General features: G+C 36.6%; 1 protein-coding gene across 2 annotated transcripts in view; it reads left to right on the forward strand.

Moving 5' to 3' along the window:
- SNX6 (sorting nexin 6) overlaps nucleotides 1-17,506 on the forward strand; it is a 51,916-nt gene that overhangs the window by 16,425 nt on the left and 17,985 nt on the right. For both annotated transcript variants that reach the window (XM_019750455.3, XM_088796881.1), the window contains exons 7-10: nucleotides 4,079-4,174; nucleotides 6,155-6,260; nucleotides 10,944-11,019; nucleotides 12,608-12,647. In XM_019750455.3, coding sequence (XP_019606014.1) covers nucleotides 4,079-4,174; nucleotides 6,155-6,260; nucleotides 10,944-11,019; nucleotides 12,608-12,647 — 318 coding nt within the window. The remainder of the gene's footprint in view (nucleotides 1-4,078; nucleotides 4,175-6,154; nucleotides 6,261-10,943; nucleotides 11,020-12,607; nucleotides 12,648-17,506) is intronic.

Genomic DNA, 17,506 nt, shown 5'->3' on the forward strand with positions numbered 1-17,506 from the left:
CTTAGGATTTCATAAATTTTCTCCCACCAAAGTAGATTTATTTTTCTTCCTTACAAACTATGCTTAACAGAGATAATGATGATGATGCATTATAATAACCCTTTTAATATCAGTAAATGGTGTTTTGGAGAAAACCTAAAAAGATGAACTGGAAGGTATTTTGCAAATATTTTTTAATTACCTAATAGGAAGTATATTAATAGGTTGTAGATTATAGGCCCCAAAATAAATGGTTTATCTCAATCTTGTTTCGAATGCTATTTCTCAGATTGTTACTCAATTCAGTGATGCTGGAAAAGAAATTTGTATGTGCTATTCTGTTGTTTGAGTTTCAGAGGGTCATGGGACTGATGAGCTACTGAAGTAAGGCTAGGGTATCTCGAAGTCTAAAAATGGTCATGAAGCATCTGTGAAGCCTAGAAAAGCTTGTGTCAGCATTTAGTTTTATGAGAAATGATTGCTGCAATGAGGAATGATTGCCTTTAGTATTGCTTTACTTTCATAGTTGTGCACCTTTTCTGTTTCTAGTAGGTATACTTTGAGTCTACTTAACAGTAGATTAAATGTGTAACCTATTTAATACCCCATCGTTAGATTCTTGCTAACTCATCCATGGCCGCACCCAGGACCTTGCCTCACTTCTGAGTTCTTAAACCTTAGTATTATGAACTCCAAACTTAGCCTTTTGTCTTACGGCTCTTTCTCCCCTATCCCATTATAGTTCTTTGACCTCTCCTGCATTTTGACTTTGTTAGCAGCCCTTTTGTCCTTACCTCTTTCTCATCCAGCCGATAGTGCTTGCGCCATCATTTATAACAAGCTTGTGACATTAGACAGCTCTCTCCCATTTTCCATAAAAGCATATTTCAACTCAGAGCAGTTCCTTTTGATCAGGTTCTCATCTTGTTCACAGGGAAGTGGAAGCCAGTCAGCAATCAAATCCCTGAACTTCCTGTATCCCCCACAACCCTCAACCACCTTGGCATACTCGTTTATTAGCTTGCTTGCTTTTTTCTTTTTTCCTTCTTCCTCCCCAGTCTGGGTGCCTTTTATTTATTTTGCTTGCTTAGCTACCCTGACTAGAACCTCCAGTACAATATTAAATACTTGGGGCGAGAGTAGATATCCTTGTTTTGTCCCTGATCTTAGGAGGAAAGCATTCACTGTTTCGCTACTATGTAAGTAGGATGTTAGCTGTGGATTTTCATAAATGCCCTTTAGCAAGTTGTGGGGACAGAGTCCCAGAGAGCAGTTTCCAGGCTCTCGGCCTCACTTCAGGAGGTGCTGGCTCAGGTAGTGAATGACCATCAGCTGTGATTGGTTGGCCCTTGGCTGTGACCGGTTAGTCAATTGACTACTGATGTAACTGCGGGCTGCGCTGATTGGTTGGTTGGTTGGCAGGCAGAGAAGTGAATGGCAGACTGCTGATCGTGTGGCTACTACTGTGTGTGTCTCGCCCAGCCTCCAGTGAGACTATAGTGGTATGACTCCCCTATCTATGGCTCCGTGGGTGTTTCTTTTTGGCCTCATCATATCCTGCGTTCTTATCTGGGGAGCGGGAGCTGAGACCCCACAGGCCGCCCCGCATGACACATGGTGCAGCGAGCAGGGTCTCCTGCACAACACAAGTTGAAGAAACTCCCTTCTGTTCCTAGTTTGTTGAGTGTTTTTAGCATGAAAAAAATGCATCTATTGAGATGATCATGTGGTTTTTGTCCTATATTCTGTTAAAATGGTGCGTTACATTGTGCCTTTCCATTTCTAGCTATGCCAGGTCCCAGGTACTTCTGGATCTTTGGGATCTCTTCAGAGATTTTTCCTCTTAACTCTGTGGCTACTTCCCAGTATCCTTCATAGTCTTTTTCCTTCATATAAGGAAATTCATTTAAGTCTGATTCTTCCTAGGTTCCTCATTGAGTTCTCTAGGTGTCTAGAAGTTCTTCTAGATTTCTAATTCCATAAGTTATCCCTCTGTGATCTGCTCTACTCCTGTGGCGTCACATACTCTACTATGCTGTTAACTTATAAATCTTCATCACTCCTGAGTCCCAGCTCTGTTTATTAGACAGCGTCCTAAAAACCTCCATTTAGATGTCCCCTTGGCATTTTGCCCTCAGTTGAACTCTTCTTTCATATTTTCTGTTTCAAATAAGGAACCTCCCGGTTCCTTAAAACCTGAAAATTACCCATGACTACTCCTACTCCCCATTCCTATTAGGAGTCACCAAATCCTGTCTGTTTTATTCGCCTGCTATATTAAGAATGTGTCCTCTTCCTTCTACCACCAGACCTAAAGATTAGTTTTGACTTCCATAACCCTTGTCTGGATTATTGAATCTGGTCATTCAACCTTTACGCAGTCTTTCCTTTCTCATCCCCTAGTCTGTATTAAGTTCCTTGGGTGTTCCCCTAGTGCCCCATGGGTACCTCTAACATTGTACTCTTCACAGTGTATTTAATCATACACTTACTTCTCTGTATCCTCCTCTGCACCATGAGTTTCTTTAAGAGCAGGGACCACCTCTTAATCGTCTTTATATTCTTAACACCTAGCCCAATGCATGACTGTAATATATATTTGTTATTGGTTTGTTAAATAAGTAAATTAATCACTATCAAAAACTTGAGTAAAAAAAAAAAAAACATTGTGTGTTGGGAGACCTAAAGACAAAGCAGTGAATTCTAACTTGGAAGGGTTACATGAAGAGATGCCTTTTAACTTGGATGTTTAATTAAGTCTGAATAGCATTTTTGGTGGGAGGGGAGGTACCATTTTAGGTACAGAGGAACCTAAAAGTTCAGAGTTTCTTTTGAGAACTGTTCGGAACATATGGTTCTGTGGGGGCAGGGTGGTAGATGGAAAGTTAAGTTGAACCAGATTGTTGAAAGTCTTGAACACCATGCTAAGAAGATTGGCCTTAATTTCTCTGAACATTGTGAAACTCTGTAAAAGTTACTTAGTAAGAAAGCGATGCTCAAAATTTGATTTTGGGAAGTTATCCCAAGCAGTCGAATGGATTGGATCAAGATAAGGAATGTTAACTAGTAGTCCAATGTAGCGGTCTAAGCAAAAGGTAATGAGGACTTTTGAATAGCACAGTGGGAATGTAAAGAGACAGACTTCAGACATTTGCTGGTAGGATTTGAGCTGTGAGAGAAAGAAAATAAGTTGTAGATTATTTCAAGATTTTTTAATGAGAGGTATGAGATTTTAAGGAATAATGTGGGAGACTGGTTGGATGGAAGGGCCATAAAAAGGGAACCAGGAAGAGGAATAATTTGGAATTTAGATTATAGTGAGTACTGTTTTAGACTCATCTAACGGGAGGTTAGCAGAATCTCCATGTAAGGATAGGATATAGGCAGTTGGATCTAAGGTTCAGGGAAGTACTTAGGGGTAGCAATAGAGATTTGTGAGTCATTTACATAAAGATGAGCCTTGAAGCCATGCCAGTAGATAAGTAAATTAGATGGGCTGTTCCTTTATGGGACACCCTGATGCAGCAAATGGGAAAGTCAGAGTTAGCTGCTTCTTAGTTTTACCTTTAGAGAACGATTCATGCCACTCAAAATCATCCTTTGTGTCCCTTGTACTAGAAGTTGCCGACCCCAAAAACAGGACAGGAGATGATGTTTGAATGAGTTCAAAATGAAGAATTTGCAGAATGTATTTTGAGAGCATTTAAAGAATCATATGAAAGTATATTGTATACCGTTAAATTTTATGTTTAAAAGAACTGAATTAAAATTTTAGTTGTCTTTGTATTATATAGTAGTGTTTGACAGAGTATGAGGAGAGGGCTACTTGCAACAGAATTATCAAATATACTTATAACATTTGAGGTATCTAAGCCTTATTGTAGATCAGCTGAATCTGAATCTTTAGGGTAAGGCCAAACTTCTCTTTAATGCCCTCAAGTTTGAAAATCACTAATATATATGATGAAATTGCTACTTTATTGAGTTTAAAAATTGGGATCCTTTTGAGATTGCCATTTTGATGTCAGAGAATAAAGGAGGCGTTACTTTCCATTTGTATTCTTAAAAAAATGCTAACTTATATTTACCTTTCTTTCAGTTGAGTGTGCGAGGGAAAAATAAAAAAGAGAAACTTGAAGATTTCTTTAAAAACATGGTTAAATCAGCAGATGGAGTAATTGTTTCAGGAGTAAAGGTAAGATTTTATCTGATTAACAGGAGTACTGGATTGAGAATTTGCCCCTTTTAAGAGGGAGCTAGATTGAGATTTCAGATGTGCAGAAGATTATACTGGAGTAAAAGAGAAGTTTGGACAGTAGAATCCTTAGGCCTGGGAAACTGGGCCCCCAGACCTGGGTACACTCTTCAGAGAGCTCCCTTCTCCAGGGGTGAGGTGTCTGCAGGTCCAAGGGGATTTGTCCACTTGGAGCCCAAGCTCCTTCCCTCCAGACCAGACCGTGTTCCAGTTATCTATTATAAAACCCTGTATTTCCTTGGCCAAATCCTAAGCCTTTTTCCAGGTCCTTTGTGGGCTTTTGCCCTGAGTTCATCCTCCTGTGGGTAGACTATGCCACTGGTTTGTGCGTTCCATGGGTGATGAGGGGGTGACAATGAGAAAGCTGGGTAGAGGGAAGGCACAGGGAGAAGATAAGTGTGCAGGATGGAATGTCCAGCCTCATGCATATGAGGTCCCTCTGGGTGCCCTACAGAGCTGCAGGGTAGACACAAAGAGGGACTGTCTCCATCTGTACACTTGCCCTTGGCCTTACAAATGTTAGGGGCAGAACTGGATTTAAATTGGGAATTAAAAGAGCTCAGTTGAGTTTTTGGTCTTGTCTCGTAGTATCTTTATGACCTTGAGGAAAATCACTTTCTTGCTCTGAATCGATTTTCAAAATGTGGTTAATAATACTGTGTGGCTCACAGGATTGTTTGAAAGATTGAATGAGACAATATGTGTGAAAATGTTTAGAAAGTTAATTATTTACCTAAATAACACCTAAATTTTTCTTAATAATGTTTTAAAAATGATACAGAATTGATTTATCTGAAAACTTTTATTAGAATATAAGAGGAAAATGCTTATGTCACATTATCAAGCAAAAACTAAGAGATAAATAATGCTACTTTGTAATCATTACCTATATTTAGATAAACATCTACAATAAAACTTAGGTGTGAAGTACTATTTATTTGATTTTACTTTGATTTTTCAGAGACAGGTCAATTGGTACGTTGACTATGTATGTGCTGTTGCTAATTTCTAATAAGGACTCAGCTTACTTCCATTTAATGCTGCTTATGCACTAATATTGAACATTTTTCTTAGTATTTAGTGTAAACCACTATATTGATTATGCTTTTCATAATATTATTAGTAAAGTCATGACTAACGTTTTTTGAATGTTTACAATATCGTGTTTGGTAGCCCACATTTTTTTATTTAGTCTTCACTACAACCCTGCGGGTTAGATAGTGTTAACCCCATTTTTACAGTTAAGAAAACTCATATACATGATTTACAGATTTTAAATGACATTTTGTTGATACTAACTTTTGCTTATTGTGTTCTATTGATGTGGGTCTTGAATTACATCATTTCAACTGGTGCTTTTTCAGTAAACGATTGGTATTTTAGAAGAGAGGAAAGTACTGTTAATAATTTTTATTTTTAATGTTTAGCTGACTTTGTTCCAAAAAAGAGTGAAGACAGTGGTGAAGGCAATAATTGCCCCAGACAGCAGTCAGGGCCCTCATGGCTAAGGCCTGGCAGCCTTTAGGCATGGCCCATAGAATACATGAAAGACCAAGAGAAGTAGACTTTTACTTGTCTATCAGAATTTTTTTCTCAAAAGCAATTGGTCACTCCCACTGGCAGCAGTGTATTTGTTGGAGTGTAGAGCAGAGCAGAGCAGGAACACGTTTCAGAGTACAACATGTGAATGTGAACCATATGGAGAGCTGCAGAACCATAGATTTCTTACTTGATATAGCGATAAAAATGCGTGAATGTTGAAGTCTGAACTTGGTGAAATCAGTATAACATCTGATTATTAAAGGATAGAGGTGCTGTTTTACTGATCATCTTTTATGATGGTAACGTTAACATAGTGGTTTACATATCCCACTAAAGCAAATAAGTGAAAAAAGTTCCTATTTTCTTTTGATCCTATAGGATGTGGATGATTTCTTTGAGCATGAACGAACATTCCTTCTAGAATATCATAACCGAGTTAAGGATGCCTCTGCTAAATCTGATCGGATGACAAGATCCCACAAAAGTAAGGTTTTTCTCTGTGGCTAAAGCTTATATTTTTTTGATGGAATAATTACATAGTGGTGTTTCTTAAACTGTGGTCTATGGAGCCTTGACTCCAAGGCCCTTTTTAGCAAGTCTGTGAGGTCAAAACTATTTTCAATCATATTATGCTTTTTGCCTTTTTCACCATGTTGACATTTATACTGATAATGCAAAAGCCGTGGTGGATAAAATTGCTGGTGCCTTAGCACAAATCAAGGCAGCGGCACCAGACTGTACTAATCGTCACTGTATGCTTCCCCTTGGTGCATTTGCAATTTAACAAACGTTTAATTAAGAATGTCCTTGATGAACCAGTAAAAATTATTAATTGTATTAGCTCTCCCTTGAGTACACTTTTTATATTCTGAGTAATGAAATGGGAAGGTATACATAAAGCACTTTGTATACTGAAATATGACGGTTCTCTCTAGAAAGGCATTTTAGTGATTGAGTTGCAACTGAACTGGCTGCTTTTTCAAAAAGTGCCATTTTTACTAGAAAGAGTGGCTGACAGACAAACTGTCATTATTCAGACTTCAGTATTTGGTAGACATTTTCTTAAAAATTAACTAAGCAAGCCTGTCACTTCAAGGAAAACAACTCACAGTGTTTGTTGACAATAATAAAAAATCATTCCAGCAGTAATTAGAATTTTGGAAACTTGTCTCCATCACCATGAACTTGCTTTCCAATAATTAAAGACTTGTCTAAGGACATTGATGATATTATGAATGTGATATTTTTGATATTGTATACGAAAATGTTAACATTTCATAAGTGTGCCAAGATTTGCATAATTCATTGAACCAATATTTTCTAAATGATCAAGTGCATGGTGTTACAAAATCATGTATGTAAAAGATCCATTCAAAGTGCAAAATAGGGTAACGTTTGTTTGTTTTTTAGCAGCTTTATTGAGGTATATTTGATATAAATAAGATACAATGTTCAGAGTATATTGATAAGTTTTGGCATATGTGTGAAAGCATCATTACAGTTAAGTTAACGTATCCATAACCACCAAACGTTTCCTTGTGGCCCTTTGTAATTCCTCCCTCCCACCCGTAACCCCAGGCAACCACTGATCTGAGTTCTGTCTTTATAGATTAGTTTGCATTTCCTAGATTTTATAAGAATGGAATTATATAGTCTGTATACTTTATTGTCTGGCTTTGAAATTCAACAAATTTATTTTGAAATTCATCCATGTTTTATGTATTAATAGTTAATTCCTTTTTATTGCTAAGTGCTACTCCATTTTATGGATACACCACAGTTTATTCAGCTGTTGGACATTTGGGTGGTTGCTAGCTTTTCGCTATTATAAGTAAAGCTTACTTACATGAGCCATCGATATGTAAGTCTTTGTATGGACATATGCTTTAATTTCTCTTGGGTAATACTTAACAGTAGAATGACTGGGTCATGTGATAAGTGTGTATAATTAACTTTTTAAAAAGTTGCCATACATTTTTCCAAAATGATTGTTCCATTTTACATTCCTACCAGTTGTGCAGAGTTGCTCTTCATCCCTATCAACAATGGTAACCAGTCTTTAATATTAGCCATTCTAATAGGTCAGTAATGGTATCATGGTGTGGTTTTAGTTTGCACTTCCCTAATGACTAATGATGTTGAACATCTTTTCTTGTGTAAGACCTCCAACTTGATTCTTTATCTAAGTTTTTTTTGACCCCTCTAGGTTCTTTACATTTTCATATGGATTTTAGAATCAGCTTGTCACTTTCTACAAAAATACCTGCTGGGATTTTTTATTGGGAGTGTGTAGAATCTGTAGGTCAGTTTGGGGAGGATTGACATTTTAAATTGATCTCCTGATATAGGAATATGGTATACTTTCCATTTAGTTAGGTTTTTAAATTCTCTCAGCAGTGTTTTATAGTTTCCATATACAAATGTTATTCATCTTTAGTTAGATTAATTCCTAATTATTTTTTGGTGCTATTGTAAATAATGTTTTCTACATTTCAATTTCCAGTTCTTTGCTAATGTATAGAAATACTGTGTATTTTCAATATTGAACTTATATCTTGCAACCTTACTAAATAAACTCACTGGTTCTAGTAATTGTTTTGTAGATTCCGTAGGATTTTCTACATAGATGATCATCTGTTAATAAAAACAGTTATACTTCTTGTTTTCCAATTTGGATGCCATTTATTTCTTTTCCTTGCCCCCATTGTACTATAGCTCTACCCTCCACTGCGGTGCTGATGGAAGTGGTGAGAGCAGGCACCTTTGCCTTGTTCTTATGGGAAAAGCATTCGGTCTTAAACCATTAATTATGATGTTAGGTGTAGGTTTTTCCTAGATGCCTTTTATTAAGTTGAGAAAATTCTCTTACATTCCTAGTTTTCTGAGAGGGTTTTTCAAGTCAGGAATGAATGTTAGATTTTGTCAAATGCTCTTTTTACAACTACTGAGATAGTCATCTAGTTTTTCTTTTTTAGTCAATATGGTTAATTGCATTGATCAGTTTTTCAAAGGTTAAATCAACCTTATATTCTTGGGATAATTATCACTTATACCAGTGGAGTTTAATGTGATAGAATACAAAAAGTTTATAATTTTAGATTTCCCATTGCACTAACCTTTAAAGAAACTACTTGTTGAGTTTTGATGTGGTGTCAAAGAATATCCACAATTATCTGAAAATATTAGTAAAATACTCCTTCCTTTTCCAGCTGCATAATTGTTTGAGGCTAGATTTTTCTCCGCATACTGAACAAAAGCATTATATCCCAGTAGGTTGAATGTAGAAGCAGAGGCAAGAATCCAGTTGTCTTTTTATAAAGCCAGGCACAAAAGAGATTCACAAAAATGTAACAATGTCACTCTGTTCACTAATTTTAAAATAGTTATTTTTCATTTTGAAATGTTATTTATGTTAACATATCATGGTTTTAATACTGATATTTTAAAGTGAAATAGTAAATACAAACAATTTTTTTACTTAAAAAAATACCATGCATATTGATAGACATAAACCACATAAACAGAAGCTCTTTGGGGTTATCAGTAATTTCTAAGAGTAGAAAAGAGTCCTAAGACCAAAAAATATGAAATCCTCAGATACAGAGCCAAGTCTGTAGGTACCTAGAAGTATGAACCTCCATTTTGGGGAATTATTACATTCTGTAATAGAAAGGAGGAAATAAAGAAGTCTCTGGCTTGGTAACTTCTATTCTTATGTCATTCTTTTGGGAGGGTTAAGAGTTATTTTTATATTTTATTTTCTTATACCTTTGTGATTTGCAGATTTCTTCTAATGAAGTAGTATTTTATACTTGCCTGTTCAGTAATTAAGAACTATAAAGTAAAAATGTGGGAAACTTTAATTTCTTCCTAGATTCATTACTCATTTGCTTCAGAGCCTTGGACAAGTCACGTAATTGGTCTTGAGTTGGTTTCCTTGTGACATTAAGGATAAAATACCTCATAACTTTTACCCCTCTGTTAAAAGAAACTTTGTCCCAGCCCATCCGCTCCCAGCTCCTCCATCAGGATCTGCGTTTACTTCCCTATTCCCTAATAACCCCAAGTCACATAGCACACCCTATGGACTCCAGATGTGCCCTGTTTGCCTACCTGGGAAACCCCACAGTCCTCCCACCTAGACCAGGCCCTGGCCTCAGCCCATGAGCGTTCACTCCTTCCAAAACAGAAAAATTTTGTAAACCTGAAATGGTACATATTAGTGTTAATTGTAATAATTAGGAATACCTTTATGTTTAGATTTGATCACTTAAAATACAGTCCTACTATTTTAATTTCTTAAAAAATTATTTTGTTCATAAACATTGACATACAGTATCTATTATGTGCCAGCCATCGGTGATTTCAAGATGAAGAAAATATTGTCTTTGTCTTTAAGGAGTTAATAATTTTGCAGGTAGGATAAACATGAAAAACAAAAACTTACAATATATTGTAATCAGTTCAATCGTAGAAGTGCATATTAGTGCTATGGAAGCATAAAGAACTACAAAAGTAGAGAATCATCTGTTAAGAAAACTAAACAAAATATTTGTGAGTCTTACTAATTCTATTATTTCGCCAAATGGAATGGTTCTTTAAGAGAGATGAAAGTAAAACTATTTTACAAAATTACAAAGTAAAAACTTTTTTCATATTGAATGAACTTACCTTGGACTATGAAAAATTAAGCTTTTAACATCAGTGTAATGTATAAAATCAGGGTCGTTGCATGTTTTTGTGATCATATAATAATAGCTAAAGAGGGCAGTGTTCTCAGAGCCAGATATCATTATAATCCAGGAATTTCTTGCTCTAAAAAAAATAATTTCATGGTCAGTTTAAGCATAAAATACTAATGTATTTGATATTAAAAATAATTTTTCATTCCTACCTCAATAAACCAACCTTCAAAGTGATTTTTAAGTTTTGGGGTTTTTTTAACTTAAACTTTTTTTAAACTTAAACAGGTGAAATCATCTGTTTACCCTGTCCCCAAAGTAATTTGTACCTACTACTAATATAATACTCATCATATTATAGTTTTTCTAATTTCCTTCACTAGACATTGGGTATTTCATATTACATGCACATTGTTTGGCAGGTAGGTGTTCAGTAAGTATTTTTGAATCAATGAATAAATATATTCTTAAAACTTTTTCCATAGGTGCTGCAGATGATTACAATAGAATTGGTTCTTCATTATATGCTTTAGGAACTCAGGATTCTACAGATATATGCAAGTAAGGATTCTGATTAAAAAACATTAAATATAAAGAAAACAAAAATTTTGTTGATAGCCTGGGCATACATAATACTTAAGACCCAGCTGACATTTTAGAATATTTTTGTCAAAACACATTGATAATAAGGAGCTTCTTTATAAATTTAGGTTGGTGTCAGTTTTTATCTTCCGTTTTTTTATTTTTTAAATCTGGGAAATAAAAGTAAACCTTAATATAATATTTTTACCTTTACAAAGATTCTTTTTAATAAAAATGGGCTGATTTGTGTGTGAGAGAGAGAGAGACATAATTTGTGTCAAAATGTTGTTTTAATAAAGTTTATTATAAATTAAAAATTCTGTTTAGAATTAGAATGTATATGTATGTATTTCATTGGAAGCCGAATTGATTAAAGTAAAATTTGATGCTATCAGTTTGCACTTTTTAAAGAGGCTGGCTGACTATTCTAGTTTTTATAGTTTTGTGAATGTTGGAACAACTGGATAGGGATGGTGTGTTGTGCATATAAGTGTAGAAATGCTCTCCGGAAGTTGTCTTGCACAGCCCTCCTTTACTTACTTTATGCTAGTTTTTCACTTTAATTGTAATCTAACCATAGGTAATTTTAGTTGCTCCTATAATATTGTTTAAACCCAACTTTTCATTAAAAAGTAATTCAAATTTTTAAAAAAATGTTAAGTGGAAAAACTATTTTCATAGTTTATGCCTACCTTTAAACCACATCCTTGAACTTGTCTCTAGTATATCTTCTCATTAGACATGTAAGATCCAAGTTTATGGTCCGGCAAAGCAAGGTACCGTAGCTTACACTAATGAACATGCTACCTTCCCAAAGAGTTAGTTAAGTCTTTGATAAGAAGAAAAAAAGTGACCCTTGCCCTGTGTTATCTTGCATAAACCTGTCAAAGCAAGTTCTTTTTAGTAAAACAAAGTTCATAAAATTGCGTTTTAGCTTTCAATAGTATTTGCCCTAATCCAATTACGTCATCTGTAATTACATATTTTACAGAATACCTTTTAATAGTTTGGCATTGGGATATTTTTTTAGTTGGTTGTCAGCATTTGAGAAAGAGGCTGTTTAGTTAAAAGTGAAAGTGAATTGTGAGAAGTTGGTTGTTCATTTCTGTTGTTTTCCAAAACAAAGCAGCTCTATTTAAAAATGTTTAAAACAACTATCAGATATCTTCAAGAACTGCTCCAACTTCAGTATTTTCCTTTTAAATCAGCCTTTTGTCTCTTTGTATGTGATTGTTCTGTAAGAATTTTGAAAGTATAGGCTTTACTTAGTATTATGTGGCATATTACTGAAGAATATCAAGACAATTTTTTTAGAGTTTTAATGTATGGCTTAGACTGTTACCCTGAAATGGGAAATTTTTCTGTAACAAATTTCAAATATGTTGTGGATAGAAGTACAGAGAAATTTTTGTTGAATTAAATGAAATAAACAAGACCATTAAATAGTATTGTAACGAAATAAGAATGTTCATTATTAATATGTTTTGGTGGTATTATGTATTCTCTGAATATTTCAAATGAAAAATTATTTAAAGGTAGCTTCTAATGAAATATTTTTCTTTTCCAGGTTTTTTCTCAAAGTTTCAGAACTGTTTGATAAAACGAGAGTAAGTACTGTTAATTAAACTTTGGTAATCTAAAGCTGTGCATACAGTAGTGTTTTAACTGATGGCAGTGTTTCACTTAATTGAGGAAGATGAGTTATACTGCTGAAGGATGAAGAAACAGATTAAGATTTGAAAATTTGAGAATTTTTCAGGAAATTCAGTTTTTATTATGACCTTTTGGTATTTATGTAAATGTTCATATTCTTGATCAGAAAACATGCTCATTATGAACACTGGGTTTATTTTTATGAAGAATGTTCTTTTCCTGGGTCTTTGTAAGCTAGAACAAAGTCTTAGGTTCATTATAACGTTACCAAGACTATATTATTTTTGATTCCCCTTGACAGACTGGTTTAAAAGTGAATTGTATCAATATGAGGCAAGTATACAACTGCAGATAGGTTTCATTCATAGTAGTAATAATTTAATATTGACAATCTTAGTTTTCAGGGATCGGTCCTAGATATCCTAGATACAATAATATTTAACATTTTAATCACTTGATAGAATAGTGAAAATGTTTATTAGATGTTCAGTGGTACTTAGATGAGAGTGGTAGTGTCTAGTCCATTGTAGAAACCTGATTTCACCATGACCTTTTCAACTGAGTGATGTGTAGTAGAGACAAGTAAAAGAAAAAGATATTCTCACACAAAGGAAAAAGTCCTTAATTATATAAATATTGTTATACTGGGGTCCATATAGCCCATTATTCTGCCTTTGATATTTGTACCAATGAGCGTTTTCAGGGAAGATAGAGTTGTGTGTGTGTGTGTGTGTGTGTGTGTGTGTGTGTGTGTACATTTACATCATAAGAATAGAGATATATAACAAAATAACCTTATGTGTAAGTTTTTTCCAAAGCAAATGTCAAGATAGGATTAGGTGGGCAAGACAGTTGTTATGAGGAACAAAGGAAGGAGCAGGAGTAGGTAGGAAGAGCCTTCAGACCATGATGCAGGTCTACACCTGTGAAAGGACAGGGCAGAAGAAGGAGTACTGGGAAGGAAGAGTTTCAGACTGTATCACAGTTCTAAGAAAGCTTTGTCTGGGGTGGACTGGTGGCTCAGTTGGTTAGAGCGCGAGCTCTGGGCAACAGGGCTGCCAGTTCGATTCCCGCATGGGCCAGCGAGCTGCGCCCTCTGCAACTAGAATGAAGACAACGAGTTGCAGCTGAGCTGCCGCTGAGCTCCTGGGTGACTGGGTGGTTCCTTTGGTTGGAGCACATCCTCTCAACCACAAGGTTGCTGGTTTAACTCCCGCAAGGGATGAACTGCGCCCTCTGCAGCTAAGATTGAACAACAGTGACTTGACTTGGAGCTGAGCTGCACCCTTCACAACTAAGATTGTAAGGACAACAACTTGACTTGGAGCTGATAGGTCCTGGGAAAAACACCCTGTTCCCCAATAAAGTCCTGGAAATACACCCTGTTCCCCAATAAAGTCCTGGAAATACACACTGTTCCCCAATAAAGTCCTGTTGAAAAAAAGAGAGAGAGAAAAAGAAAAAAAAGAAAAGTTTTGTCTGAGTCAAAGGAGCGTCCCTGAGCCACAGTGACCCATTAGAGGAGTTGTGCATCAGGCAGGAATGGGCTGGCACTACTACCCACTGTGCTGTGCTCTGTGAATGGCTGGGTACAGTCAAGGCACGGGGGAGGATGGAACATAATCTTGGTACAAACATGATTCTGGATCCAGAGAGATGGCACTGGGGGCTATCAAATAACTGCTCCTGGCAGCTTGCAATCTCTCTCTCTCTCTCCCTCTCCCCCTCTCCCCCTCTCCCCCTCTCTCTCTCCCTCTCCCTCCCTCCCCCCCCCCGCCCCTTTTTCCCAGGGGTGTCTGCTTCTTTGTGGTTCTGCCTCATTTCTTCACTTGTGCCTAATATGAATGACTGGCCCCCTCCCCCTCCCTTTGACCCCTTTCCTTTTAAGAGGGCCCTCAGCCCAATGGGGCAGAGAGAGGGACCTGTCCTGTGTCTGGTACCCTTATGAGACCATTTGGATTGGCTCAAGTGATAACCTAGCAACCTAGGCTGCCTCCCTCTCCCTATGGCCTGATGTTAATCCTTTTCTTCAGCTGTTTATTTTATACTCTTTAGGCTGGGGCTTGGCTAGGGGAAATCACCAAAGTAAGTGTTTTTTTGTTTTGTTTTTTTGTAAGTGGTTTTTAAAAAAGATAATTTGCTCTCCTGCCTTGGTGCTGTTAAAGAAAAGTAGTGCTTTCAATAATTCAAAAAGTATTTATGTTAGTTTTGAGAATCCATTCTAAAAATCACTTGCTGTTCTTAGGTGATAGGTTTTATTTTATTTTTTAATAACTTATTTTTTAATTATAGTTGACATACAGTATTATATTAGTTTCAGGTGTGAAATATAGTAAATTAGACATTTATATAACTTTACAAGTGATCACCCTGATAAATCTAGTACCCATCTGATATCATACATAGTTATTACAATATTATTGACTATATATCCTATGCTGTGTACTTTACATCCCCCTGACTATTTTGTAACTACCAAATTCTTCTTTTTCTGTTTTTTGTTTTTGTAATTAAAGTTTACTGGGGTGACAATTGTTAGTAAAGTACAATTCGAAAATACAGGTGTACAATTCTGTAATACATCATCTGTATATCACATTGTGTGTTCCCCACCCAGAGTTCTCTTTCCATCACCATATATTGGCCAAATTCTACTTCTTAATCCCTTCCCCTTTTCTACGCAGACCCCTAAAGCCCCCTCCCATCTGTCTACCGTCAAGATGTAATCTATATCTGTGAGTTTGCTTTGTTTTTCAGATTTCATGTATAAGTGAAATCACATAGTATTTGTCTTTCTCTGTTTGACTTATTTCACTTAACATAATACCCTCTAGGTCTATCCATGTTTTTGCAGATGACAAGATTGCATTCTTTTTTATGGCTGAGTATTATTCTGTTGTATATATGTTCCACTTCTTTATCCATTCATCTGTTGATAGAATTCTGTTTCTATTCTGTTGATAGAAACTTGGGTTACTTCCATATCTTGGCTATTATAAATAATGCTACAGTGAACATATGACTGCATATGTCTTTTCAAATTAGTGGTTTGGGTTTCTTTGATTAAATACCCAGAAGTGGAATTACTGGCTCCTTCTTTATCTCTTGTTATAGCCTTCTGTTTTGAAGTCTAATATAAGTATTACTACCCAGGCTTTTTTTTTTTTTTTTCATTTCCATTTTCATGAAATATCATTTCCCATCCCTATACTTTCAGTCTGTGTGTGTCTTTCGATCTGAAATTGAGTCTCATGTAGGCAACTCATGTAAGTGTCTTGTTTTGTTACCCATTCAGCCACCCTGTCTTTTTTTTTTTTTTTTTTTTATTGGGGAACAGTGCGTTTCTCCAGGGCCCATCAGCTCCAAGTTGTTGTCCTTCTATCTAGTTGTGAAGGGCGCAGCTCGGCTCCAAGTCCAGTTGCCCTTTTCAATCTTTAGCTGCAGGGGGCGCAGCCCACCATCCCATGGGGGAATCGAACCTGCAACCTTGTTGTTGAGACCTTGTGCTCTAACCAACTGAGCCATCCGGCCACCCTTCCGGAAGCTCAACAGCAGCTCATTGTCTTTAATCTAGTTGTGGAGGGCGCAGCTCACTGGTCCATGTGGGAATCGAACCGGCAACCTTGTTGTTCAGAGCTCACACTCTAACCAACTAAGCTATCTGGCCGCCCCAACCACCCTATGTCTTTTTCTTTTTTTTAAAGATTTTATTGGGGAAGGGGAACAGGACTTTATTAGGGAATAGTATGTACTTCCATGACTTTTTCCAAATCAAGTTGTTGTCTTAGTTGTGGAGGGCGCAGCTCAGCTCCAGGTCCAGTTGCTGTTGTTAGTTGCAGGGGGCGCAGCCGGCAACCTTGTGGTTGAGAGGACGTGCTCCAACCAACTGAGCCATCTGGGAGCTCAGCAGCAGCTCAACTCAAGGTGCTGTATTCAATCTTAGTTGCCGCAGGCGCAGCCCACCATCCCTTGTGGGAGTCGAGGAATCAAACAGGCAACCTTGTGGTTGAGAGCCCACTGGCCCATGTGGGAATTGAACCAGCAACCTTTGGCGTTAGGAGCATGGAGCTCCAACAGCCTGAGCCACTGGGCTGGCCCCCCCTATGTCTTTTGATTGGAGCATTTAGTCCATTTACATTCAAAGTAATTGTTGATAATTATGTAGTTATTGCCTTTTTATTATTCATATTTTTTATCCTCGTCTTCTTTAAAAAGTCCTTTAACATTTCTTGTAATGCTGGGTTGGTAGTAATGAGCTCCTTTAGCTTATTCTTGTCTGGGGAACTCTTTGTCTGTCCTTTGATTCTAAATGATAGCTTTGCTGGAAAGAGTAATCTTGATTATAGGTCCTAGCTTTTCATCAATTTGAATATTTCATGCCAGTCCTTTCTGGCCTATGAAGTTTCTGTTGAGAAATCAGCTGATAGTCGTATAGGAGCTCCCTTGTAGGTAACTAACTGCTTTTCTCTAGCTGCTCTTGAGAGCCTCTCTTTGTCTTTAAACTTTGGCATTTTAATTTTGATGTGTCTTGGTGTGGGCCTCTGGGTTTATCTTGTTTGGGACTCTCTACACTTCCTGGGTTTGTATGTATATTTCCTTTGCCAGATTAGAGAAGTTTTCTATCATTGTTTCTTCAAATAGGTTTTCAATTCCTTGCTCTCTCTTCTAGTACCACTATGATGCAGATGTCCTAGAAGCCCCTTAAACTGTCCTCATTTTTTGGATTCTTTTTCTTTTTGCTGTTCTGACTGGGTGTTTTCTGCTACCTTATCTTCCAGATCACTGATTTGATCCTCTGCTTCATCTATTCTGT

This window comes from Rhinolophus sinicus, chromosome 3 (genome assembly GCF_057876585.1).
Source record: "Rhinolophus sinicus isolate RSI-liver-muscle chromosome 3, RSI-T2T, whole genome shotgun sequence".
NCBI lineage: Eukaryota > Metazoa > Chordata > Mammalia > Chiroptera > Rhinolophidae > Rhinolophus > Rhinolophus sinicus.